Source organism: Bombyx mori, chromosome 1 (assembly GCF_030269925.1).
Source record: "Bombyx mori chromosome 1, ASM3026992v2".
NCBI classification, from domain to species: domain Eukaryota; kingdom Metazoa; phylum Arthropoda; class Insecta; order Lepidoptera; family Bombycidae; genus Bombyx; species Bombyx mori.
The window spans coordinates 2,335,609-2,362,254 of record NC_085107.1 but is presented as its reverse complement, the minus strand read 5'-3'; the positions used below and the strand labels follow the sequence as shown (position 1 = coordinate 2,362,254).

The 26,646-nt window shown below is 36.5% G+C and overlaps 1 protein-coding gene across 9 annotated transcripts in view; it reads right to left on the bottom strand.

Moving 5' to 3' along the window:
* Positions 1 to 26,637, bottom strand: part of LOC101742566 (F-actin-monooxygenase Mical) — an 83,494-nt gene extending 56,857 nt beyond the window's left edge. For all 9 annotated transcript variants that reach the window (XR_009976588.1, XM_062675826.1, XM_062675877.1 and 6 more), the window contains exons 1-4: positions 26,521 to 26,637; positions 26,276 to 26,392; positions 25,813 to 25,912; positions 2,854 to 3,028 (exon numbers count right to left, since the gene is read on the bottom strand). Coding sequence is in view for 8 of the 9 variants with exons in the window: in XM_062675826.1 (XP_062531810.1) it covers positions 2,854 to 3,018 (165 nt within the window). In the remaining variant the exon portion in view is untranslated. The remainder of the gene's footprint in view (positions 1 to 2,853; positions 3,029 to 25,812; positions 25,913 to 26,275; positions 26,393 to 26,520) is intronic.
* Between the last annotated feature and the right edge of the window lie 9 nt (positions 26,638 to 26,646).

The window sequence follows — 26,646 nt, the reverse complement described above, 5'->3', positions numbered from 1 at the left end:
TCTTTTACGTGTGAAAAGGGACTATCATAATATATTTATCATTCGTTATATCGACAACAAACCGAGCACTCATAAAAATGATTCTTCTCTGGGAAGAGTCAGTATTGAACGCGAACCGTCGACGTCAGTTAGTTTAAAAATGCTAATCACATTATATTATTGATCATTCATTCTGAACACGTCAAATAACACAAACTATACGAAATGATAACGCGAAGAAGACTATTATTTGGTGGCACAATTAAATTTATTCGCTATTAACGGCCACACAAAAAAAAAACACTTAATACAATTCGAATACTCTATAAGTACACGCCCTATCCGCCCTTTGTTGTTCCCATTGAATTTGAAGGGCAAGACCGAAGGGCACGTACCGAAACCATTGTTCGATCCCTCAGGACGTATAAGAATAGAAACTATTACAAAACACTGGACTGAGCGTCGAGGCTTTCTAAATTATTATGAACTTTTTTGTGTTGAGCGATTTTTTTTGAGGTAGACGAGCGTACGACCCACCTGATGGTGAGTGGTTACCGTCACCCAAGGACTTCAGCAATGCCAGGGGCAGAGCCAAGCTACTGTCTACTGCTTAATACTCTCCACAAGCCTCGTTTGAAGAGGGACATGTCCTGTCTGTTCATAAATACTCCAGTGTTAATTAATGTATTAACGTGTTCACGGCATTTGTGACATTGTTATTAAAGCTGCCAAACAGCTTACCCATACAAGAGTGTCAACTAACAAAACCAACACAACACATTATACTTTCTCCGAATAAGATTAATGTTGCAACGACTTTTCCTACAATAGGACATTAAATTATAGATTTTATTAGTGTGTAATTTTTTATTTATATTTTTGTTTTTTTTTCCTAGCTAAGCTGGTAGCCATGAGAGGCTATGATTTTTCGTATTGTACGTCCAAACGGATGGGGCACAAAATTGCCTACTTGTAACGCGAAGCGGTTACCATAGATTTTGGAACTACTTAAGATCATGGTGGCCATGATCTCGTTCACTATCTTGTGGTTTAAACGAACACCTTCGAATGTTTTAAAATAAACTAATATTATCGCACCAGTTAAATTTACATACGAAACCACGATATCGCACCGAGAATAGAACGCTCCTTTAAAATATATTATTAAAAATATATTATATAAGATACGAAAATAAAATGTATCGGCGGCCTATTTAATGACACACTCTCTTCCATTAAACTGACTCTTTCGCGGGATCGTAAATTACTTGTATTACTATTTTAAAGATTTTGAACACACGAACCGTTTCAATGTCATTCTTTCGTTAAATTCCAAGTTTTGTGTATTATTTTCTTTATTTCTTTCTAATTACGTTATTATGACGCTTGACAGGAAAACACGACGCGTGCCCAACATTTCAATATTACACGCGTGATTAGAAAGCCACATCTTCGAATTATAAAATTTCCCATCAATGTGTAGTAAAAAAGACTATATTTGAATACAAAACAGCGTGTAGATTTCTCGTGAGCATCATTCACATCGAGGACGTCTTATTGATTGTATACGTTTTAGCACGATTTTTCAAACATAAAACGAATTAATTTTTTTCTTAAAATCTACTTTCATCTACTGAAATAGCCCGACCCGGTCAATCATGTGAATTTTCGGGACGTACCTAAAAATGAACTACGATACAAGAAATGGATGGATAAAAACAACAGGAAAAAATAAACGAATCCGACAGTTGCAATTAAATTAGTTCGCTACGTTCTTTGTTTATTATTCGACTAATTTCAGCATCTTATTGCGTTTCTGTTTCTGTGGAATGACGGTTTAAAAAAAAAAAAAAAACTTTGATTTTATAATTTAAGCACTTGGTCAAGCAAGGGCTCAGCCCTACACAATGTTGTTCTATCAGAAGCCGTTCGTGAACACGTGTTCTGTGAAAAAAGGTACCTGCCATAGCATTTGAACCCCGATATAATCGCATAGTGATGCATTCATCCGTATTACACATGTCGTACGGGCGCGCCAAACTGATAACATGGATGTTTAAACAAATGAACCGACACTATTATATTTTTAAGCTATTGCATAGTTTCTATCGCGGGCCTTGAGCGCGGCGATCGAATCATAAAATTCCGTAACGAAAAAAACCTAACACTCCTCACTCCGCCTACCATGTAGCTCGCGTTCAACACATTGACACGTTGCGCTTGTGTAGTGTTTGTGAATAAGCGCGTGGCGTGACGTCACACTGCATGCGCATCATGAAAAGTCTGCCCATCTCTCTCTCGCGCGGTCTAGCTTATGAGTGTGAAGGGGACAGTTAATGTTTTGCTTTTATTAATGTTTAATATAGCGTGGTCTTGTTTTATTATTGTTTTAATATTAAATTATCATTTTCTAATTATAATTGCATAAGGTGATAAAAAATGCTATGCAATACCGCATTACCGCGGCAGTTCCCGAGTGCCACACTTTTTTTTTTAATGTTTCGACTGGCTGTAGTAAGCCAGCAAGTTTACGGAACAGCGCAACCAAGCTTTGTCCATAAATTAGCAACAAACTAAGTTAGCACAACCGCCCCAACAATGGGGAAGTAAACGAAAAACCAAATCACCACTGGTCATCACTACATAGTATAAAACAAAGTCGCTTTCTCTGTCCCTATATCTGTCTGTCTCTATGTATGCTTAAATCTTTAAAACTACGCAACGGATTTTGATGAGATTTTTTTTAATAGATAGAGTGATTGAAGAGGTAGGTTTATATGTATAATAACATCCATCAAATAGTGGAGAAATCAATAATAAATTACAGTTTCCGAAGCGAAGCGAGGGCGGGTCGTTAGTCTAAAGATAAATTACCTTTAGCTTAGGATAAAAGTCCGGAAGTCTAGTAGGTATGAGGTTCAATGTAGCGCAAATCTCCCGATGAAGGCCAAGGATCTGTTTCATTGTGCCCGCCGAGCAGAAATGGTCGAACATTTCGGCGGCGAGCGCGCACTCCGGCGGAGTCGGCCCCGTATTCATTTTTGTGGTGCTGTGGACAAAGAATTACACGTTAAAAAAATTTTTTTTAATTGTTTTTAGTCAAATGAAAATTGTTTGGCCATAGATTTTAGGTTTTTTTTTTTATTGCTTAGATGGGTGGGCGATTTCACAGCCCACCTGGTGTAAAGTGGTTACTGGTGCCCATAGTCATCCACAACGTAAATGCGCCACCCACCTTGAGATATAAGTTCTAAGGTCTCAAGTATAGTTACAACGGCTGCCCCACCCTTAAAACCGAAACGCATTACTGCTTCACGGCAGAAATAGATAGGGTGGTGGTACCCACCCGCGCGGACTCACAAGAGGTCCTACCACCAGTAAGTACGCAAGTGCGATTCTTAATCAGTAGAAGATGAATCGATTCTTTAAAATTCATAAAGCTCGGTATCGTTTGTGCTTGATATTGCTTGATAATGAGTCAAAAGCTCATCTGCCTTTAAGTATCTTAAAAATATCCCCTTCGTGATGAGACTGGAAAGACCTCCGAAATAGCAACAATGTAGGTATTTATGTCCTAAAATGTTTAAGGAAACAAAGTTGTCGATTTCACGAAACTAGGCATCATGTCAGTTTGTATGCGCTTTTAGCAGAGGCAACAAAGTTAGCTCTTTTAAGTACAATCTCCAACGGAAGCCACACTACTGTGACAAAAGCCTACATCGATTTCAACGAAAACGCAACATTGTCCTTTATCTCCCTTTTCACGAGTCTCAATCCTCTGGCACGTACAGATAACTTAATAGACTGATAGGACATGTTGGAAACAATTGTCTGGCCAGTGTTGTACTAGTTTCCGCAAAATACCCTCTTCCTGCACGAGTTTCAAAGTTATTTCTGTTCGATTTTTTGATGCACATAATCATTGTATTTACTTATTGTAAGTACAATAAGTAAATACAATGTGCATGCCGCTGACGAGTTAGATTGGATACTCACACGACCCAAGTCGTGAGCTCAGCTCTGTGCGTCCAAGATACATGAATAAGATCATTTAACTTCAAATATAATTAATTTACGAGCAATAACCACGGTTGAGGATGTAAATCTTACGGATATGATTTGTGAGTGCGATGACATCGTTGTTAATGTCACGCGGGAGTTGCAGATTGATAAGTTACGACCGAAATAGAATCTTCGCGATGGCTTGTAGATTAATAAGTGTGAGATAATTATTTTACTGAAGGTTATATAAAGAAATGTTATGGACGCCAGAAGATCTAAATATTGAATATTGGACAAAAAAATATATAATAAATTTTTTTGCCAAAAGAAATAGACCGATCGTACTGAAGAGGTCTTGAGACAAACATTATAACCACTCATTTATTTTATGTACGTTGTGATTTTATGCATGGAAATCTAATACTATCTCTATCAATCTATATCAAATATATATCAATACTAAAGATTTTTATGGATTTTTTTTGAACAGAAGGAAGCTGACCGAGGGTCGACCTCAGAGAGATGGCGAAACACCAAAAGCTTTTTACTGATGGTAGGACCTCTTGTGAGTCCGCGCGGGTGGGTACCACCGCCTTGCTTATTTCAGCCGTGAAACAGTAATGCGTTTCGGTTTGAAGGGCGAGGCAGCCGTTGTAACTATACTGAGATCCTAGAACTTAAATCTCAAGGTGGGTGGCGCATATACGTTGTAGATGTCTATGGGCTCCAGTAACCACTTAACACCAGGTGGGCCGTGAGATCGCCCACTCGTCTAAGCAATAAAAAAAAACTTCAAAAAAAAAAGAAAATCAATTTCGTAATTCCCAGTTGGACATAGCCACGTTCTGTTTATTCAAGCCAGACGGCGTTCGTTTACACAAAGCGAAGGGCAGACGTACGAATTATTGATTGGAGTCCAAAAAGACGGTTGAGACTCGCAAGGACGAAAAGGACGTGTCGATCGCCGAACCTATTTAAAAGTATAAAATTACGTTAGTCAAGTTCTAAGAAACGTTCTAAGCGACCTTTTAGTATTCATGTGCACCGACCCGAATGCATTTTAGTAGCTAACTGCATCTGAAGTAGTCCTATGAGAGTTATTGTACTTACATCACCTAGTTAAGTAGATATGCTGCTTACCTAGCTGGCTTTTAGCAACTAAATCCCATTGACACTATCCAGTGAATGTCACCGCCCACTCCGACAAAGGTGTTAGTTGTATTAGCATATTATAATGTCGTTCAAATATGCGAACAATTAATCGGTTAGTTTCGTTGGGAGTGTAGAGATACAATGTTGGGTACAAGATAGATAATTTTGGGTGAATAGCAACCCAGTATTGATATCATATATTTAAACGGAACTCCTCACATTACTTACCTACTGAAGCTTAAAAAAAAACAAAAAATATAGCAGTTACTGCGCAACCTCGAATATTAATGACACTTTATAAGTAACATGAAGTCGAATGAAAACATTATCCTTCATGATAATAAATTATAGGAACTTTTTTGAGTTAGGAATCTAACTGAGTTACTAACTTGTTTCGAAGCAATTTATCAATTCATCTTGACGTGACTCTTGTACGATACATATATACATTTAGTAATTTAGGACACGATTATGGCTACGGATTATGAATGTGTAACATTTTCTAGATGTATCTTTTTCAATGTTTCTGAATAGCTGAATAGCTGTTACTATAAATTCATGAAATCCTTTTATAGACAACATGTTTCCAAAGGTTCTTAAGAAAATTTGACCAGGACGCAAAACATTATTTTAATCGAACCATAATGACGTTCTGCAGACTGGACACGAATAAATATAATAACAACAAAATATTCACACTATACAAAGTGATTGCCACAAATCATATAGAGAATAATAATAGACTGTTTGACCATATCTTGTGTTCAGTTTTACTTGATTGGAGAGTGTGCTTCAGTTTTCGCGATGAAATCTCTTTAATAAGTGCACATTTTATCTTCTTCTTTGTCTCCACCTTATCCCACTAGGTGGGGTCGGAACAACGAACTTTTCTATTCCATTCTCTTCTATCAGCCATCATGACAACACTCACACCTCTCTCTCTCATATCGTTCACACAGTCCATTCATTTCTTCTTCGGTCGTCCTCTTCCCCCCCAACAATGCAATACCATTTCCTTACATCTCCTAGTCACATAGCATCTTTTCTCTATGCATCACATGTCCATACCACGCTAGCTGTCCGCTCTTTAATGTGTCAATTACTGGGGCTACTTTCACACTTCCTCTGATATACTCATTCCTTATCTTGTCCATTCTTGTCATACATCCATCTTAACATTCGCATCTCTGCCGCGTGCACTCCTCTTTCACGCTGTATTTTCGACGTCCAGCATTCAAATCCAAACAAGTACCTACACGATTTATCACTATATCAAATTCTAAAAGTTGCATGTAAGTCAGGTGTTCTCGAACGCTAAAAATTTCAATGACCCGAGCAACTCTTTAAACGGCGACTTATTAAAGAATAACCGTGTAAATGTGTAAGGAACAAGACTATATATTATCTTACACGCTACAACGCCGAGGACGGGGCGATGGGACTTATTGTTTCAATTAAGATATCCTGGTGCGATTGAGGCCAAGTCGTACAATTGTCGTGCTTGCTTTAGTCTATCTAAGACAATTCGCTTTATTGATTTATTAAATAATGAATTCATTCGCGCAACAACTTCAGTATTGAATGCTCTCATTGTTTGTTCGCGTTCCTGAATCATTTGTGCCTCAGGTATACATAGAGTATTGGACAGTTGTTGTTGACTGTTCGTAGAAATTTGTGGCGGAGAACCCTCAATATGCATCAATCATGTAAACCTTCGTGCAACAGAACGAAGGGTAGAAACGTAGTTAAAAGTTAAAAAGACTTCTAGAAGATATTAAATTTGAAGACAAATATTTGTAAATAGGTGTATCCGGTGTATCCGTTTCCACGATGAAGGAATGACATCGTGAAATTAAAATCAAACCCGCAAGATTATAATTTGCGTAATAATTACTGGTGGTAGGACCTCTTGTGAGTCCGCGCGGGTAGGTACCACCACCCTGCCTATTTCTACCGTGAAGCAGTAATGTGATTCGGTTTGAAGCCGTTGTAACTATACTTGAGACCTTAGAACTTATATCTTAAGGTGGGTGGCGCATTTACGTCGTAGATGTATATGGGCTCCAGTAACCACTTAACACCAGGTGGGCTGTGAGCTCGTCCACACATCTAAGTAATAAAAAAAAACTTATCGCATATTTAATGTTAATAAAGCCTTGCTTTCATTTAAACTTTAATAGCCTACTTAAAAATAATATATTATGCAAATTTGATTGTCAAGTGCAGCGACTGTAAAGTTTCTGCACTGTCGCTAAGGTCTATCGGTCAACGAGTCCTCTCTTGACTTTGTAGCATCCGTATCACGAATCGTGACTAAACGTATGTACGAGTGTGTAATTCATTTAAGTGCTTCGGACAAAGTTTAAATTTAATGAATACACATTTGTACTTTTTTTTCAACTTACAATGTTCGTTTCTGTCGCAGTGAAAAGATGCGTTTAATTTCGAAAAAAAAAAACGACACCCGTTATTCTGGCGAGTGAAGCATCAAGATCGATGAGTGTAAAAGTTTAGGTATCTCTTAACTGAATAAATTTGATGACTAAAATCGGTGTATCGGCTAGATACACCGATTTTAGTCAATTTGAACTACCCCTACCGCGATTTAGCCGATTTAACCTACCAAGGTACCCACCCCAGTAAAAATTTACTTCAAAATAGTATATTACTTTAGTAAAGTTACATTTATATTATGTATATCATAAGTTTGGATTTTAATGCCTCATGAGTCACCCGGCAGACGAAGCGCTCACGATATCAGAATATGGTAATATTTTATTCAAAATTCGCATTATACCAATTAGTATTCAATTATTTTCACTTGCGATTCTCGACTTCCTAATAACCAATTACAATGTTGATAAAGATTGAAGAAAGGTTTAAAAAATTTGCATTTGATTTCCGGGGACAGTCGTTTAATAATTGTATTGGAATTGCACTTCAGACTTGCATTTCAATTAATTCTTTTCACTAACGAATCTTATAGATTTTCAGTAGCTAACCTTCCCTACGACACCATGGTCGTTCACACGACTAAACCATTCGCCACAACGTGTAATATATGAATACCCTAATCTAAAAAAAAAAACAAAGAATAAAATCCAAACTATTCTGTGTATGCCAGAAGTTCCCATGGATGCAAATTATGTTTGCCATTTCCGATGACGGAAGTTGGAAAGAACCAATCACGAGCAGGAAACCTATACAACTTCCAGGCTTTCAAACAACAAAGGATTTACGCTGGTACTGTGTAGAACTTACTATGTATATATTTTTTTTTATTGCTTAGATGGTTGGACGAGCTCACAGCCAACTTGGTGTTAAGTGGTTACTGGAGCCCATAGACATCTACAACGTAAATGCGCCACACACCTTGAGATATAAGTTCTAAGGTCTCAAGTATAGTTACAACGGCTGCCCCACCCTTCAAACCGAAACGCATTACTGCTTCACGGCAGAATTAAGCAGGGTGGTGGTACCTACCCGCGCGGACTCTCAAGAGGTCCTACCATCAATATAATTATTAATGTTTCGTTTTTTTTTACCAGAATTATAATTACGGCTCTGCGTTTGTGCTCGGCAGTTTCCACAATGGAAAAATCGACTGTATAGTGATTTTCAGTTATGCATTAAGATAAGCTCGTCGTGAGTCAGGAGCAATTATCGTTAACTACAATATCAATTTTAACTCAACATCAAAATTGTTCATATTTGTTGGCTAAAAGACACAAGACATAAGACTAAAAGACAACACAAATTGGTTTACTTAAAATTGGCTTAACTAAAATAGCTTTGTAACTCTAAAGTGATCCAACGAAAAAAAAAAAATCGGAACCAGACTTTTATTGATAATGGAAATATTTTTATACGTTGAAAAATAATCAATATTCGGTTCAATTGTACTTTGTCTTGTGTCGTGGATACCGGAAACACGTACAAGAAATAAGTTAACGTAAACTCTAAGCATATTTCGTATTTAACATCGAATCTGGGATCGAATCCTGGCACCGCGATACCATTGCCACCAGTCATTAGCCACCGAACGAACGTGACAAACTATTTTAGGAAGGTTAAGGGCATCGTTAATTTGTTAATTATGTGCGGTATGATCATTATGTTTTAACGAACTTGTAACGAAACCCGACCTCACGAATAACGTTCAAACCAAAATTGACGCATAGTTAGGGAGGTACAACTATTTCTATTTTCAATTTTTCTTCTATTAGGTACTATTTTTTCGTAGTTTTTTTTTTATTGCTTAGATGGGTGGACGAGCTCACAGCCCACCTGGTGTTAAGTGGTTACTGGAACCCATTGACATCTACGACGTAAATGCGCCACCCACCTTGAGATAAGTTCTAAGGTCTCAAGTATAGTTAGGGTTTTGGAGGGTTAGTGAAGGATGAAGTTTGTTACCGTTATATTCGTTTTTGAAACATTGATTTTAAAAGTAGACTCTAACGCTTTCAATTTCCTTTAAATCCTTGAATAGAGGGCAGCTAACTCCGCTTCAGTACTAGATGCAATTACGGTCGTGTCATCTGTTTATCTCAAGTTGTTTATTTTACGTCCTTCAACAACAATGCCACCTTCTCAGCCCTCGAGTGCTCTTTTTAAACACTTTCAAGGCCCTTGTTTAGCGCTAGTCTTTGAACTAGTCGTAGTAGCAATTTAACAATTACTTATCATAAGCTCCTTGTCCGAGTCTCATCCGATTGTCTTCGCAGAGTCCTTGAATACTTCGGTCACATTGCACGGAAGGATGGTAGCAATCTCCAGAGGCTCGTCGTGACCGGTTAGGTGGATGAGAAAAGACCTCCAGGGGCGCTGACCAGATCCGCACCGCTCTTAATTCCACATTTCACAACGCCTTCTACACCGCCAGAGACAAGAATAGAAGGAGAAAGATCGTGCTTTCGAAAGTGATACAAAAGCGTGGTCACTACCCACCCTCAGCAGTGAGGAATACAACGCATGGAGGAGGCGCTTTTTGTAGGTCGGCTTTGAATGAGTCACCGAAGCTACAGTATGAATGTCATCACCAACCGTACTAATAACTAATTAATGAATAGTGACCGTCACATCGCACTTCGCAGCAGAAATAGACAAATGGTTACCTAAAATAGTACAGGTTAATTACTCTAGTGTGTTTTTGCCTACCAACATTAACTTATTATATTCCTTTATCATGGAAATAGTTCGTACTTCCAACAAGGTTACCTGGCTTTACGTACCCCGGTACTGTCGCATTAATCGATAGATATACGTGTAGGTACTGTAATGTATCGATTCAGAGTTATAAATTGAATAATAACTGTCTTGTAAGTTGGTCAGTTATTGTAATCGTAATGAATTATTAGCGATGAAACTCGACTACTATCTTATTTACTATCCTTAAAACAGTAAAAGCTCAGACAAGACTCAATACAGAAACTGTGAATATGGAAAAGCGCGTTTACAAAGGATATTCAGTTGGACACCTACTTATTGGACCTTTTTATCAATAGGTATTTACCAATCAGGTCCGCGAATAAAAAAATCTTTAGCCACGACTATATAGGAATTAGTCTCCGATTTTTTTATTCCGCGAATAGAAAACCCCGAATGAAGGAAGCGCGAATAATGAGCTTTTATTGCAATGACTTTAGGTTATTTTAATCAATAAATAGGGATGTGCTTTTTCATATTCGATAAAACTCAGTGTTATTCGGTAACATTTAGAAATAATGACTTGACGAGCTACTACACCCATGATCTTCGGCGTAAATACAAATTAAAATTCACTAAACAGTTTCGGTAAACACAGACCGAAGTCCATTCACTTGTAAAATGCGAGTCTGGGATCTATTTCGTCTGCCGACAAAATTAGGACGAGCAATGTTCCAATTAAGATCGTAACAGTTCGAATCGTAACACCTGTGCTATAATTAAACGGTAACAATATTCCTGTTACAACTTCGACATTAATCAGTCCGAAATTAATTAGTTATGCCATTTATTGTGATGCTCATTTATGAAGCATTCGAAGTTTGAAAAAAGGGGAAATTATGAAAATATCTCTACAGCGATACGTTTAGTCGTGAGATATATCTGAAGATGAATCATCATCTGTCGAAGTCATCAAAAACAAAATATCTTTATTGTATTTACGTACAATAGATACATTACTTTTGTAACATTTTAATCAAATACCGTATTAATATTTGGTGCGTAAATAATCTACGTATGTAAATGAGGGAGCATCGCTTTAGAGCGATTCAGCCGATTTGGCTGTTATGTTTTTCGTGTGTTCTCAATTGTCAGTAAGAGTTATGTGTGAACGAATTTATCTATTGAGGTTCCAGGAATATTTTTAAGACTATTACTGATAGTTAGTTACTAGAGAGCGTGAACTAGTTTTACTAGTACAAATGTCAAAATCTTATGTCACGAACTATCTTTCATTACCGTCCCTTGCTTTGTGCCTAAATCATAGAAATTTATGCCTGAATACATTTAAGTGTGTCGAAGTGTCATTAAATTAAAAATATATTACTCGCTTATTTGGTCTGTTTTATTTGCATTTTATGAGCTGTCTCTTTCGCACTAGATTAAAGCCTTACTTCTTTCATGTCGTTTAAAGGATCTAGTCAATTTCTGTAAAATAATTTATAAATTTTCACGCTATGTAATCATATCTCTTTATTGTACTATAAATATTGTGTGAAAAATCTTACACATTTAATTAATTGTATTCATTTAAATAATTATTTATTATATTCTGAAAACAGTGAAGAAAGTTTTCACTTTTAAATTTGAAGCCCTGAACATTATAATATTAATTTCTGTATTAATGTTGTATAAGCAAGTCTTGTTTTATTTCGACTGAAATAGATTGACGATGTACATATGCAATTCCTCTAAATAGTAGAAGAAAGACTAGTATAATATTTAAAATACCATATTTAAAAAATGTATAAGATAATTATCCACTTAGTTTGGTAAACTAAAATTCCAAGTATAGTGGGGAGCCAGCAAAAACTGGTTTATCTGACTTACTTTGTTGTATTTTCAACGGCCCACACAATTACCTAATAGAATATTTTAATAAGTTAGTTAATCGTGTTGCACATGATCTACACACTGCACAATACAAAACATATAACTATATAAAATATTTAAGAGCACGTATACATATATATATAAAGTAGCGTTTATTGCCGGTATTACGAAAGGCGAACTAGTTTAAAAAAACATAAATCTATACGTAACGTCTTTACGTACATATACTTCAGTATTCGTGAGCCTGTAACACATTTCACTTTCTTTTTTGTAAAAAGAAAGTTTTCATATAAATCTGTTCATGATTCATTCCAAACTATTTGAAGATAAGCGTTTACATTAACTATTAAAACCTATCGCAACAGTATCTGTTTACCACAAAAGGTTGTATGAATCACACGTATAACTATTTAATATAGAAATTAAAAAGCATAGTTTGTACGCTTAAAACCACGCTCCAATATAGCAAGCCGTAATATAAATGAAAACATTCGGTTTTTTTTATTGATTTTTGGTGAAAACTCCACTGCATAGGGAGGTAGGTTTAATACACGTCAGGCTTATGAAAGGGTGTTTAAAACCCAAAAGGAGCACTCAAATGACGATGACGATCTTAGATACAAATACACCCATGTAGTAAATTTTAGCCACGCTTAATTTGTTGACATGGTGGTTAGTTGATGGCGAATACTCCTACTCGAAAGCAGATAGTTAAACGTACAATCATTAAACTTCATTGAGGTTGAGCGCTGAGGTAAAACTATAAATGGAATAGATTATTTTGGAGTTCCGAGACAAACAGGATTCAAAAAATCCTGATTTCGTCTTATTTGTCTCAACAAGAGTACCATTCTTAAGCATTGTAAGTACGTATAGACAGCCAGCCACCAATAGGGTCGCTTGTTGCCTTAGCACGAAAGTTGGACACAATGTACGTTTAAGAACGTTTGAAAAGAACGCGCGCTAACTCGCTAAAACCTGTCAAGTTAAGCGCTCGTCTTAGTCATACTGTGGACGCAATTTGCGGCTTCGTGTTTAATATTTCTCACCCGTCGTCACAACCGTTTTAGGCCAGTACTGCGGAACGTACTAAAAAACTCATTCCGAATCTCAAAGTGCACTATTGAAAAATTTGCGAATTTACAACCTTTCTCGTACTTATCGCATTTATACGGAACCATGTAAACGCAAGTACGCGCTGGAACTGACCGTTTTATATTTTTTCATTACCGTCGGTGAGTTTTACAGGCATTATCTATTTCTGTCTGAAAACGAAATGCATTCTGAGTTCGAATTGGTCTGTGTGACCATTTTTTCAATGCAGTTGCAGCAAGATTCTATCCCACTGGTGGGTGGCGCCAGGCATTTTGTTTTTTATAGCTTCTGACCCTCGGTTAATACCAGGAAACTACGAGTAAAGCTGGTCCAGGATAACGAATAATAAAAAAATATAACCGTAACATATTTTATTTATTGCTTAGATGGGTGGACGAACTCACGGCCCATCTGATGTTAAGTGGTCACCGGTGCCCATGGACATCTACAATTATTGCTTAGATGGGTGGACGAACTCACGGCCCATCTGATGTTAAGTGGTCACCGGTGCCCATGGACATCTACAACGTAAATGCCGCCTCCCATCTTGAGATATGAGTTCTAAGGTATCAGTATAGTTACAACGGCTGCCCCACCCTTCGAACCGAAACGCATTACTGTTTCACTATAGAAATAGGCAGGGCGGTGGTACCTACCCGTGCGGACTCACAAGACGTCCTACCACCAGTAGAGTACAGTCCAATGAAACCAACTTTCGCTAGTTCAGACATTACATGTAACTCTATTAGAATTGTATAATAGAATTAAAACTTACATATTCCGCAGTAGATGTTACACAATATCGTACCACTTATTGTTTTAATAACACGGTTTACGCATTTCTTTCCTGAGTTTTACATCACACGTTAGCATACATTGCGTGCAATGCGCAAATTTTGTCAAGCGGAAATTGTTTTAAAAAAATAAGTGTTTTATAGATTACTAGGCTATGGTAAACTTGAGATAGAAAGTGGGCTTAGATTGGTAACCGAATCACAACGTGACTGCAATCGATCTCCTTCCTTGATCGAAATTCGACTCAATTGCATTGCCATAAGGGCTAGTTAGCAATTACTGGGCTACTTACTACATAAGACATCAGAAACTTTAAAGTGCTTTGCAATATCGATATCAGAACGGAACGCATAACAGACCTTTGTGATAGATAAAGACTGTTTGTTTGCAAAAGTTTATGAATTTACCATTCAAAATAAGAATTCGAATAGGACCATACCAATTTTTTTTTTAAATAGTTACTGCTGGCCAGGCTTTTCCAGTTTCACGAGGACGTGTGGCGGCATTCATAAGACGATACGTTTGTAATAATAATACTTGTTGAAGAACCTCTGAATACGAATAAATAAAAAGCACAACTCAGGTCCAGAGGCAAGACACGACAACAAAACGTCGACTTATAAACATTAACACATACAATTCAATTTATCAAATTATCTAATAAACTAGATGCAAGATTTAAGAAACACGATACACAGCTCTGACATAATTCAGTGGTGTATAATAATAAACAATCACTTTGCAAGGCCGATGACGTACAGGATCCGACTTAACGTGATGATACGTTTTAATCATAATCAATAATTACACATTAGCGTGCAAAGAGTTGAAAAGAGTACAGGATATGCAAAAAAATATTCCATTATGACTGTACCAGATCCTGTCTGATACATGCTTAACCATTTTTAGTATACCTTTGTCTAGAAAGATAACACACGCATCAAAGGTTCATTGAAGCTTTTCTTTGAATCGTGGGTGTAGAACAACAAAGCCTTGCTCGCTATTCATGAAAAAATCGAAACAAATTATTTTTCCGCTCTTTATAAGCATGTTTCGGTATGTTGCTGGCACAACCGACCAGACAGCATCAAGAATATTTGAAGAATACTGGGCCCTTAATGCCATCTCTGGCGTGAGCAAAATTTAAATAGCCCGCAGTATACAATAGCGCAGAAGCGGGCAGATAAGGCAGCAGAAACAAAGAACCGCGTATGCATTCCGCCGACGCACTACACCTAATGAGAAAGGGCACACATTCCGTTAATACGCACGAGTGTCCGTCCATATTCGGCGTACTAATAATACTAGGAGTACAAAGAAGACATTGCTTGAATGTATTTACAAACAGTTCGCTATGCCAGATATAAATAATACCATTGTTACTAAGTTGATAGCGTAATCGTATATTTAAACGATTGCGGTGCGGAATTTGGAACGTTTTCCTAACAACGGCTATTTTAGAAAGCAGACTTATGATTTTGTCGAGTAAAATAGTGCAAGTTCAGTTGAAAAAACAAAGGAAAATATAGGAAAACCTGAACATTTTGATACCTAATAGATACAGTCTCACCAAGTACCACCAAACAGCTCAAAATGAATATCCCAAATGCTACACCGGCATGTGCCAATTGCAAACATAATTTTTAAGTATGCAGCTCTGTCGGTTCGTGAGTAAAAGCGTGGACAGTCGAAAACGAATGCTCAAGATTGAGCTAACAACAGAAGGCCAATAATTTTAAGAAATATATTACAAAAACTGTAAATAGTCTCAATAAGATCCCAAGGTTCAGCTGATATTTGAAAATTTGTTAATGCATACATACGCAATGAAATAATCATTTTACACATATGTATAAACATATATATGTATGTACCTAGCAACGTTTTATTTTGAATTTTAGGAATCCCTAGACAGACCCTAAAGTTTGTGTGTGTGTATAAATAAGGTTGAATACTAATAGAATATCGACTTTCGGTTAACCGAAGGACAGAGTCATAAAGAACGTAGATGTTTGGCATACTAGTGCCATTTTATATTATTATGTAAATGTTAGATAAATATATCCAGCTAGATTATCATTCAGTCACGATTCATGCAATTTAATCAAGATACAAAAAATATGAATAAAAACTGTAATTAAATTCTTCTAAAAAGAAGTAATTCTTATTTAAAATCTTTTATAGATAGTAAAATTATCTCACGATTAATTTTTAAATCGAGATTAGAGACAACTATAAAAACTTTGGAGTCATCTTGTAAACAATGATTTACTCCAACAAAGTGTGACTCACAGCGTATTATCATCATCGCGGTTATTTATTTACGTGCACGTTTTCAGTGGACACATAGTACAAATAATAATAACACAGAAAAAGACGTACCGCACGCGTCATTGTAGACTACAATGATTTCTGGAGACGATTCGCGCATCACCTCTCGTACATCGTTAGAAATGTTCCTTATAAGTTATATTATATATACTTTATGCCAACTACATATAGCTACAGGGTTTCAATTCGATGGGATATAAAGACGAGTGAACGCATAAGAGATGACAAAACAAGCAAACTACAAACAAACACTCATTAATTGGATTCCATGGAGGTATTTTTCTCAACAAAAAAAAAAGTTTATTTTGCCTGGTCTCCCTGAGTCGGTAGCGGCATTCACTGTTTTGGTCTACTGGTCGGTAACCTTTTAATACCGGATGAGCTATGAGCTCGCCGGCCTATCAACTTACGATAATACGATGCGTTATGAAAATCGCCTCATGGTTAGCGTCACCGAATAATCTGCGACCCGACTTGAAACCTGATCCATAAAGTCAGTCGGCTGAGTTCTCACCGGATCTTCTCGATGGGTCACGATTCAACCTGACAAGCCTCCAGAGGCACTCGAGAATTTGTTGACAAATTCTACTCCTCCCAGCTGAACCCGAATTCGCGACCGTTCTAACCAAAAAATCAATCCAGTCATCCAACCAGCCCAATCATCAGCAATACCCATTACTCGTATAGATGGAGATAAATCTTTTAGTAAAATATGACTTAAGTTGAATCAAAAAAGGAATTCTATTATATAAAAAAAAAAGTAAAAAATTAGAATTAGAATTAAAGTGATGCAGCAATGATTAAGGAAGGAGTGGGTACACACCCATTCTTAAGGAAGAGTGGGTGTGTATACGTTGTATGAACCTCTTGGTATCTCTCTCACATGTCTAAATTTTAATAAAGATGACGTCATCAAACATTCTTGGAAATCTAATTGGACAATAATCACAAACCGGATTTAAGGTTTCGAACTTTTCTGAACACTATAGTAATATATCATTATATTTTTTTATCTTAAGGTGTATTCAAAGGTATAATTCAACATCTCAATTTCTAAAAGAGAACGCTAATTTCGTACCGCAAGATGAGCGAATTCGGTATCATCGTTTAGGAGAGCGCAGAACATGCGTAGGTCCACGAAAGCGTTGTATTTTAAGAACTAACTCCCGTGAAGCACTATCCATCATTTAAAATAGCCAGCTGTGTAAACATGTTGTTAAATACATGGTTCAATGACACTTGGCCACGTAACAATTAATATTTAGGTCAATCATATCATATTGGTGGAACTTATAAGGAGAATGGACTTAGTGGCCTAAATTAGGAGAAGTACAGTAGTGGACGACTCTGGGCTGATGATAATTATGTATGACTCCTTAAGAAATAGCGATGGTAAAAATTTTAAGTTTTAATGAATGCAAAGGGATTGAATTTATTTTTAAATCTTGTTTACGTCATGAAGATGTTCCCTCTGGAACTGACGTCTCACAGCATTAATTTGTCACCGCAATATGCCTTTATTGGAAATTAATTGCGCAAGAATAGATGAATGCGGATAAAGGTCCCTAAAGGATCTTATAAAATCATAGCATGTCCGGATATAGCTCAGAAGATACGGAGATGCGAAAAGATCAATTACTAGCTATACCCATCCGCTTCGCTAGGCATTTAAAAATTAACATTATTATTTCTCACCCCCACAAAAATTCTCATCATTAACGCCCCCGCAACTGGTGTAGGGAGTCCAACACTCATATAAATATTAGTCTATCCATTTTCTACATGAATAACAAGTCAGTCGGACGCATGTTTCAGTAGTTATAATGGAACATCTGTAAAAACCACTGTAGATTTATATATTAGTTAGTATATTAGTACAGATTAAAAAAGATCTGATATTATTTGCACGGGCCTGGAGAGCTGTGCAGCTTATTTCGACCGTACAGCAATTACGCGTTCCGAACAAAAATACAGGACAGTCGTTGTTCAAATGGCACACAAAAAAACCACGACCTCGATTCTTAACTATCATCTTTGATGTGGGCAGCGACACTGATGTACTTCTTGTCCTATGGTCACCGTCGAGGTCAGAGTAAAATTATATTAAATGGTAGTTTAACTGTGGATTCATCAAAAGTTATGACATTACTATGACATTATTCGGGACCAACAATGTTCTTATTTTGAGTTCAAGGGTATTAAAATAATGTGCGTTTTTTCACCATCTACTTATGTCCAAAGATCCGTATGACGAAATTATTTAAACAAGAAGAATTTGACAATAAACAAATATGTAGTATGCATGCGTGCCTGTGTCAAATAAATGGTAGTGTGTGTAATGTTTTTTTTTTAATTGATTTAATGTATTTTTTGTGCATGGTTTAAAAGAATATTAACATTCTGCACTCCTTCTTTATATTCTCTATAAGTGTGGAAAATTTCATACTCCTCCGTCCGAGCAATTTTCGAAAAAAGGGTTACAAAGTTTTTTGCTTCACGTATTAATATATAGATAATTACTTATTACGCGCAATACAACCATACTCACTAATATATCAGAATTTGATTCGATTTGTGTATAACATTAACGCTTCTAATATTTTCTTCGGTTTTCGCGAGTCGTACATAATATGTACTCATATAATTAAATCTATTTTTATGTTTTAATCTATTTGTTTTTTTTTTCAGTATATTATTTCCGACGTTACTAATACATTACACAGTTTTCGTTGTCATATTCGACTCTTCGATGTCATTTAGCACTTAATAGTTTTGTATTAATATTTTCTTTTTTGATGAGGTTTAAATTTTGGCTCTACTACTAAAAAATGAAAATATCGATTTTGACGAACAAAACGGGATAAATGTTTTGAACTTACTATTTGTTTTTGCCTATTTATTGATAAATTCACAATTATTTATGTGCGACAGAGTCCTGCACAACAGACAGCTACGTAGCCACGAGCTATGACCCATTAAATTGCCATTTTAGTCACGGGAAACATAAGTTTGACACCGAAACGTGTTCGTGTAGTTAGTTGTAATTATTTTAATGAAAGCTTGACACGAAATTAATTTTAATCCATTAAAACGTCGAGATTCGAAGGCTGCAATTTCGTAATTCGCTTAAATTGGATAAAAAGTACAATTCAGTAGGTACAATTTTTTTTAATTTAAACACCCGATGGATTTTGACTCTTGTAGGCAGAAAGCTGCGTGTTGTAACTTTGAACTTATTACTTATTATGACTTATTACCGGGATAATGTCATCCCCAACACCCGAAACCAATGTGTATGTCCACTATGCGTAATCATAATTTATCACGTCTGAGACGAATTAAACACCGCAGAGTTGACTGAGCGCTATGAAACACTCATTTTTCTAAAAACGAAATTTAAAAGGGGTCTGCTTCACTGGAGTCCCTTTGCTGTGACCTGAATTGCTGATGTCAACGATCGACCCAGACTGCTCAGTGTCAAGTTGACAGCACATTCCCTGCATAGGCAATTTTAAAACTTAAGCTGTAAAATAGTTGAGACGAATCGCTACCAACGAATTGTTTTCGAGTTAATATTCTGTTCAGAGACGGCCCAATTAGCCCAATTAGACTTAGCCATTACGATTTTTTTTAACTTAAATACTCGTGAATGATAATTATTTAAAGACATCGAAAAATAAATCTAAATTAATCTTTTTTAGTCTCTTTTAAGTACTTTTAACTCAAGGTTCGCATGCACCACAAACGGTGCGTAGGCAATTGAAATCTGTTTTATATCAAGTTAATCTCCCACATTCGCACTATACATAGAACGGTGAAGTCAGAGGCGATACACACACGGAAACAGATTTGTTTTAAATTCAGTATTTAATAATATTAATTTTTATTTTCTAAAATATCGTTACATTAATTTCTAGGTAAAATATTAAAAAGCTGTTGTTGTTGTGTCCGTATTTATAACATGTTGGACCTTAGTGCTTTGGTTCGAGATTGTACTGATCCTAATTACGATTGTACCGTGCAGTGATATATGTAATGGCGGTTATACTTCTTATTATTTGTGTAAAACGTTTTTTTGGTGTTTGTTTATGAGCCTCATAGACGAACAATGCGGAGTGTAATTCTCGTTAACGCAACGGGCGAGATCCAGAACGATCATATTAGCTAAGCGTATTCCAAACAAAATTATAATTACTGTTTAGATCAAACTTCCAATTTTAAAATAATTTTCAAATTTAGTCCAATCCAGACAGTATGCAGTTTGGTCGTTAGAGGTGCTTAAGTTTTCTTGCAGAAGTACCCAAATCTTGCTGTAAAAAGGCCATCTTCTAGGCTTCCTGGCATACGATTCTAAAATCCACCTGAGGGTGAGCTGTCACCATGACTCAATGTTTTTTTTTTATTGCTTAGATGGGTGGACGATCTCACAGCCCACCTGGTGTTAAGTGGTTACTGGAGCCCATAGACATCTACTACGACGTAAATACGTCACCCACCTTGAGATATGCATTCTATATTCATTCAAGTATAGTTACAACGGCCGTCTCGCCCTTCAAACCGAAACGCATTACTGCTTCACGGCAGAAATAGGCAAGGTGGTGGTACCTACCCAAGCGAACTCACAAGAGGTCCTACCACCAGTGATTACGCAAATTATAATTTTGCGGGTTTGTTTTTTATTACACGATGTTATTCCTTCACTGTGGAAGTCAATCGTGAACATTTGTTGAGTACGAGTAAAAGAGGTCCTACCACCAGTAAATCAGTACATCAGTACCTACTTCCTCTTAATTCTTTATTTAGCCGCTATTTTCTGTAAAACTCAATTTCAATCTAAGATTTTATATACACTCGGGACTCGACAAACAGACGTATCTAATGAAGAATAGTTCTGATTATAGAAACTGTTTAAGCCGACCGATCAAAGCTGAAGCTTCCGAGATATTGTTATTGAGTAACATAATTTTTGTACTTGTTTTGGTCGATCAAACTAAAAAAATTGAATCGTGGCTGCTCGTGTAATTTGTTTTTAGGTGAAACTGATCTTAAAGCCTTGACGGAGACTTGCTTATGATATGAAAAACGTCATTGAATAGTTTAAAAACGAAAGTAATTAAACTAGAAGTATTGCTTATCACCACACCGATATCGGCGTTTTCGCAGCGCTGTAACAAATTCTTCAAACCAGGGCTTCGTGTTGGACCGAAGCTGGGCTATGTCACATGCTTTTTACTAGTGGTAGGACCTCTTGTGAGTCCGCGTGGGTAGGTACCACCGCCCTGCCTATTTCGGCCGTGAAGTAGGAATGCGTTTCGGTTTAAAGGGAGGGGCAGCCGTTGTAACAATACTTGAGACCTTAGAACTTATATCTCAAGGTGGGTGGCGCATTTACGTTGTAGATGTCTATGGGCTCCAGTAGCCACTTAACACCAGGTGGGCTGTGAGCTCGTCCACCCATCTAAGGAATAAATAAAAAAAATGCGGGATTGAGCGTTTAAATCATATTATGAAGCTTTATCAATACATGAAAATAGCATGTTATTATTACTTCTTCTTCTTTCGTCTCGTTCGCTGGCATAAGGCGTTGTGTCATTGCCTCTATAATATAGGAAAGTGCATGTCAGGAAATAGTTATAATTATACATTAGTCATCCATCCGAAATACAATGATGAGATGCGAGGAATAGTCATCACAGCGAAGCGCTATATTGCCGAAAAGTTGGCTTATTGCCCAGTACACCTGACGCCCCGTCTTCCACATGTTCCGATAGTACACTACTATATAAATATTTAAATCATTTCTTAAATAATTTATCTATTCCTTAAGAGATTATAAATCGAATGAATGAAATGCCAAATCATGAACACTATGTTTATTTGTGTAAATAATGCTGATTTTCAATAATATCAATAATAAATCTCTCGTTTATTTGTATTTATGATCATATTATATGTAAGTATTTTTCTATATATACGTAAGGCAATGCTGTGATATTGTGTTATATTTTAATTGAACACTAAGCCAAGAATGTTACTATAATTACCAGTAGCTGGTCTGAATCTCATTTACGTGCAATTTAGGCTGCTATCTATTAACGTGCTTCAACAAACAAGCAAGGGTGCTATCCGAAACCACATACACTTGGCTTTCAGAAAAATGTATAACCCATTCGCTTTAATGGTCTCCGGTTAGTCGCCCGATGTACACGTATCGATCGATTCCGGGGTTAAAATCCCGCATGCCGGTACGACTGTTTCTAACGCATATAACGCGTGTGTTCCCAAACAGCTCCAACGGGGAAAACGCTGTTTGATTTTAGAAAATAATTTCATAAAACAAAAAACAAACAAAAAAACGCGTAATTGCCGGTGGTAGGGGTTATTGGGGTTGGGCGGCCCGGGCTGCCGTACCGAGACGGCCGACGTTTCAGAGTCGAAGGCTCCGTCGGCTGGGCGTCTTTGGGGTGAGCCGCGTCGTCTGGTTGTAGTGTTGACCGCGGTAACCCCCCTACCTCATCCGAGTTTTGACCCCGGAGAGGATCGGACGTTGGGTGTAAGAGTGCAGGAGAGTCGTTTAGTGGGTGGGCCCTAAAATCCTTGGGCCCGCGGTCTACTCACAACACCATGCAGATCGTTCAGTCTCACATACCCCGCGCGCCCCTTATGCGCGAGGACCTCGTAGGAGGTTCGCCCCCATACCCGAAAAAAAAGGGGTTATTGGGTGATCGCATAAGTACTACGTACTATCTCATTTGTTTCTTTGGCGTACCGTTCATACGTTTTTGTTTGAAGGGAGGCACAGCCGTTATACAATTGAAACTTCGATCTCATATCTCAAGGGGGTTGGCGGCAAATTTACCCATAAGTGTCGCAAAGCGAAACAGCAGCCCTATACTGGTAGTTTCCGTCTATCATATATGACCATATAGAGCAGTAAAATCCCCGAATATATAATCTAACCTTTCAGATACACGCATGACTGAGCCACTAGAGCCCACGTCATTTCGGATTCTCCCGATCCACCAACGGTGCTTTTAGGTACATCAAGCACCTGTCATCGTTCTCGTCGAACCAGTCGCTTGCGGCGTAGGACTCGACGAGTAAATTAACCCACAGACACGGCCCACTGAATTTCTCACCGGATCTTCTCACTGGGTCGCATTTCCGATGCAGTGGTAGATTCTGTGACGCACTACTCTTGCTAGGGCTCATGTTAGCAACGTCGTCAATTTAGAGCCCCGTGAGCTCAGCTACTCGTTCTGCGAATCTAGTATAACCCCTCGACGTTACTAGAAAAGGCAGTAAAAAAAATACTAGAGCCTTTCTGTTAAGACGCGTTTTCACCACAGTGCGGGACACTTCAGAGCAGAGAAAAAATTGGAGCGATAGATTGCGAGTCTAATTGCTGGATTGTGTGCACTGTGTTTGGCTTGCGCGAGCGCTAGAAGATGAAGGAGATCGTTAAGTTTCCGCCAGTTTAGGGGTCCTAATACAATTCCCACACACACCAGAATGAGAAATTTAGGTCTGAACACTGCCATAATTAAAGAAATTGTTCAATCATCACAGTGGTGAAAATGGAGCTTAACACTTTCGCGACACTTCATGCCAGCAATAGAAAGTAAAAAATAATAATGTTTGTTTTACTATACGGCACGGCAATAAAAACTTATGTAATTTGGAAATTAAGGTAAAAAAAATCGCTTATCAGTGATATCCACGTTTTAGACCATAACATTGGGCAATAATAAATAGTATTAGAATGAATTGATTCGATTGGTTTATTTTATTGAGGTCAACTTTAGCAATCATCAAAAAACAATCAACATGTCTAATTGTAATAGGAGTACTGTGTGTATGATGAAACATTTTTAATTATTCTATGTTTGCAAATTATTTTGTGGTATTTGTAAATTCTTAATTCAAATTTATTTTTACTTTAAATGAATCTATTGAATAAATTTCTATCATTGTGATTTATAAATCGTTAAGGAATTATCAATAAACCTGTTAAACCGAAATAAACTAATCAGGCTGTCAAATTGAAACAGAATGTCTAAATTAAACATTTACAATTATGTACGAGTATTATTACAAATGATATTATGTTAGAGATAAATTTAGTGAAAACAAAAAAATATATATATATAATTTACCTGTACTTTTTTGTGTTAGCAGTAGCGATGGTAATTATTTACCATGAGATGAGCCGTAATAAAAAGATCAGTAATAAAAAAATCACAGTACTTCCACTAATGCGACAGCTTTAGTGCTGGTATATACTATATTTGACACGCTGACCACCATGGTATGGTTATCGCATTGCTACCAGAGCCTGTAGATATTACAAGTTTGTGAACCAAGAACATTTAGATAACTTGATCCTACCTCTAACAAAAACCATAACTTCGTGTTCAAAGCTTTCCAACAATATCAAAGAATTTGAAATGATCATGGCCAAAATAAATTATATTAAACATCTAACTGTGATGAATACTCTCAACAAACTCATTGGGTTACATCCAATGTGTTCATGAGCTAAAATATATACTCAAATTGTGAGTCACTTGATATATGGGCAAGCTTTCACCTATGTTGAACAGGCATTGGAATCAATGGTGTAATGTGCTTATGCTCTTCAATATTGTATTAGTGAGACCATTGTAATTACATATAAGTAATTTATGGTATATTTTTGATAATAAGTATGGTCCAACCGTTACCCGAGGAAAACCTAGCATATCCATTCGTTAGTTAGCAAGATGTGTGATTTTCAACAATGAAATAGGTTAATTCTGGTTCAAGGTTTTCAATAACACCTTTTTTTAAATAATATTTAATATACTCTGTCTTATTAAGCCTATGAGAGCATCAATTCTAATAGCGTTTTTTTTCTACAAACTAAAGTATATATTTGATAAGATTTTTAAAACTTATTGCATATACACGACTTGTGCACACAAAATTAATAAACCTCTGCAAAAACAAAAAAAAAACATTTAATGAGTTCCAAGTAGACCTGTACTGATAAATTTTATAGATAACATTTTCTAATATTTTTGTGATTAACAATTGAATAGTATAATCTTCTCAATTGCAATAACCATATTCAAGACATACTCTATATCCTAATATCATTTTTTTTTCTATTTTACATTTAGATAATTATTTAATAATAATAGTTGCCAAATGATTATATTTTCACATAATTTGTATTTGTTTCATACTTTTGATATTAACATGTTATGGAAGAGACTTGTGCTTTTAGGTCCTCAAAGTACTTAAAATATAACATAATATTATGCTAAATAGATATTGTTCGATTAAGGCCTTTTGTTATCCTTGGTTTCAAAATTGTTATTATTATCACCAAAGTCAATATTATTGTTAGATTTCTTTCAGGCGGAACGTACTCACCATGCGATTGATGGATTATTTTCCTTTTACCTCCTCGAAGCGGGAATGGGACTTGAACTTTAGTCTCTTCACAGCAACACCGAAGCCGAATTTTATTCAACTACACAGATAAATTTATATTCAGTGCGCTAATAACAACAGAAAGTGGTACGGACGGAGATAGGTGAATGTACCCACGATAATTTTAGAAAAAACAAAACTTTTAGCTCGTTTCACGTTCTCATGGCAATTTAGAAAGATAATAACATTTAAAGGAACCAAATATTTTTCGACACAGAATTTTGTAACAACAAATAAAATAATTTCAACACTGAAATTCAACTCGTACGCGAATTAGAACACGGCGATGTCTATTGTTACCGCGCTCATGAATGTTGAACACTTATTACGTCACGAAACAAAACACTTATCGTGCTTCAATACGCAATTATCTTTACATTGATAAAACAAAAACCATACTAACCTGATATGAAACTAAAATTTTATAAACACTCCCCGTGCGACGCAACCGACCATTGCTTCTTTTCTCTACGAAGAACTGTTGAGCAGAATAGAGCACCGCGACGTCTGAGATTGAATCCTGTTATATCGATTGTATAAATCGATTTCAAAAAGTAAAGTTATACACGAAATTTCAATTGAAATTATCAATAGAGTTTACAAATAATTTGTAAAGGTAAAAAAAAAACAAATATTTTGTTCACTTACGAAATCATCAAAAAACGTCGTGATTCTTTAGCAACGTATAGTCGACGTTTAGTTTCTTTAGCCTTTTTAAAAAAAACATTCTGGACAGTCTATATTGTTATTATGACGTTTGGTTATCATCTGAGA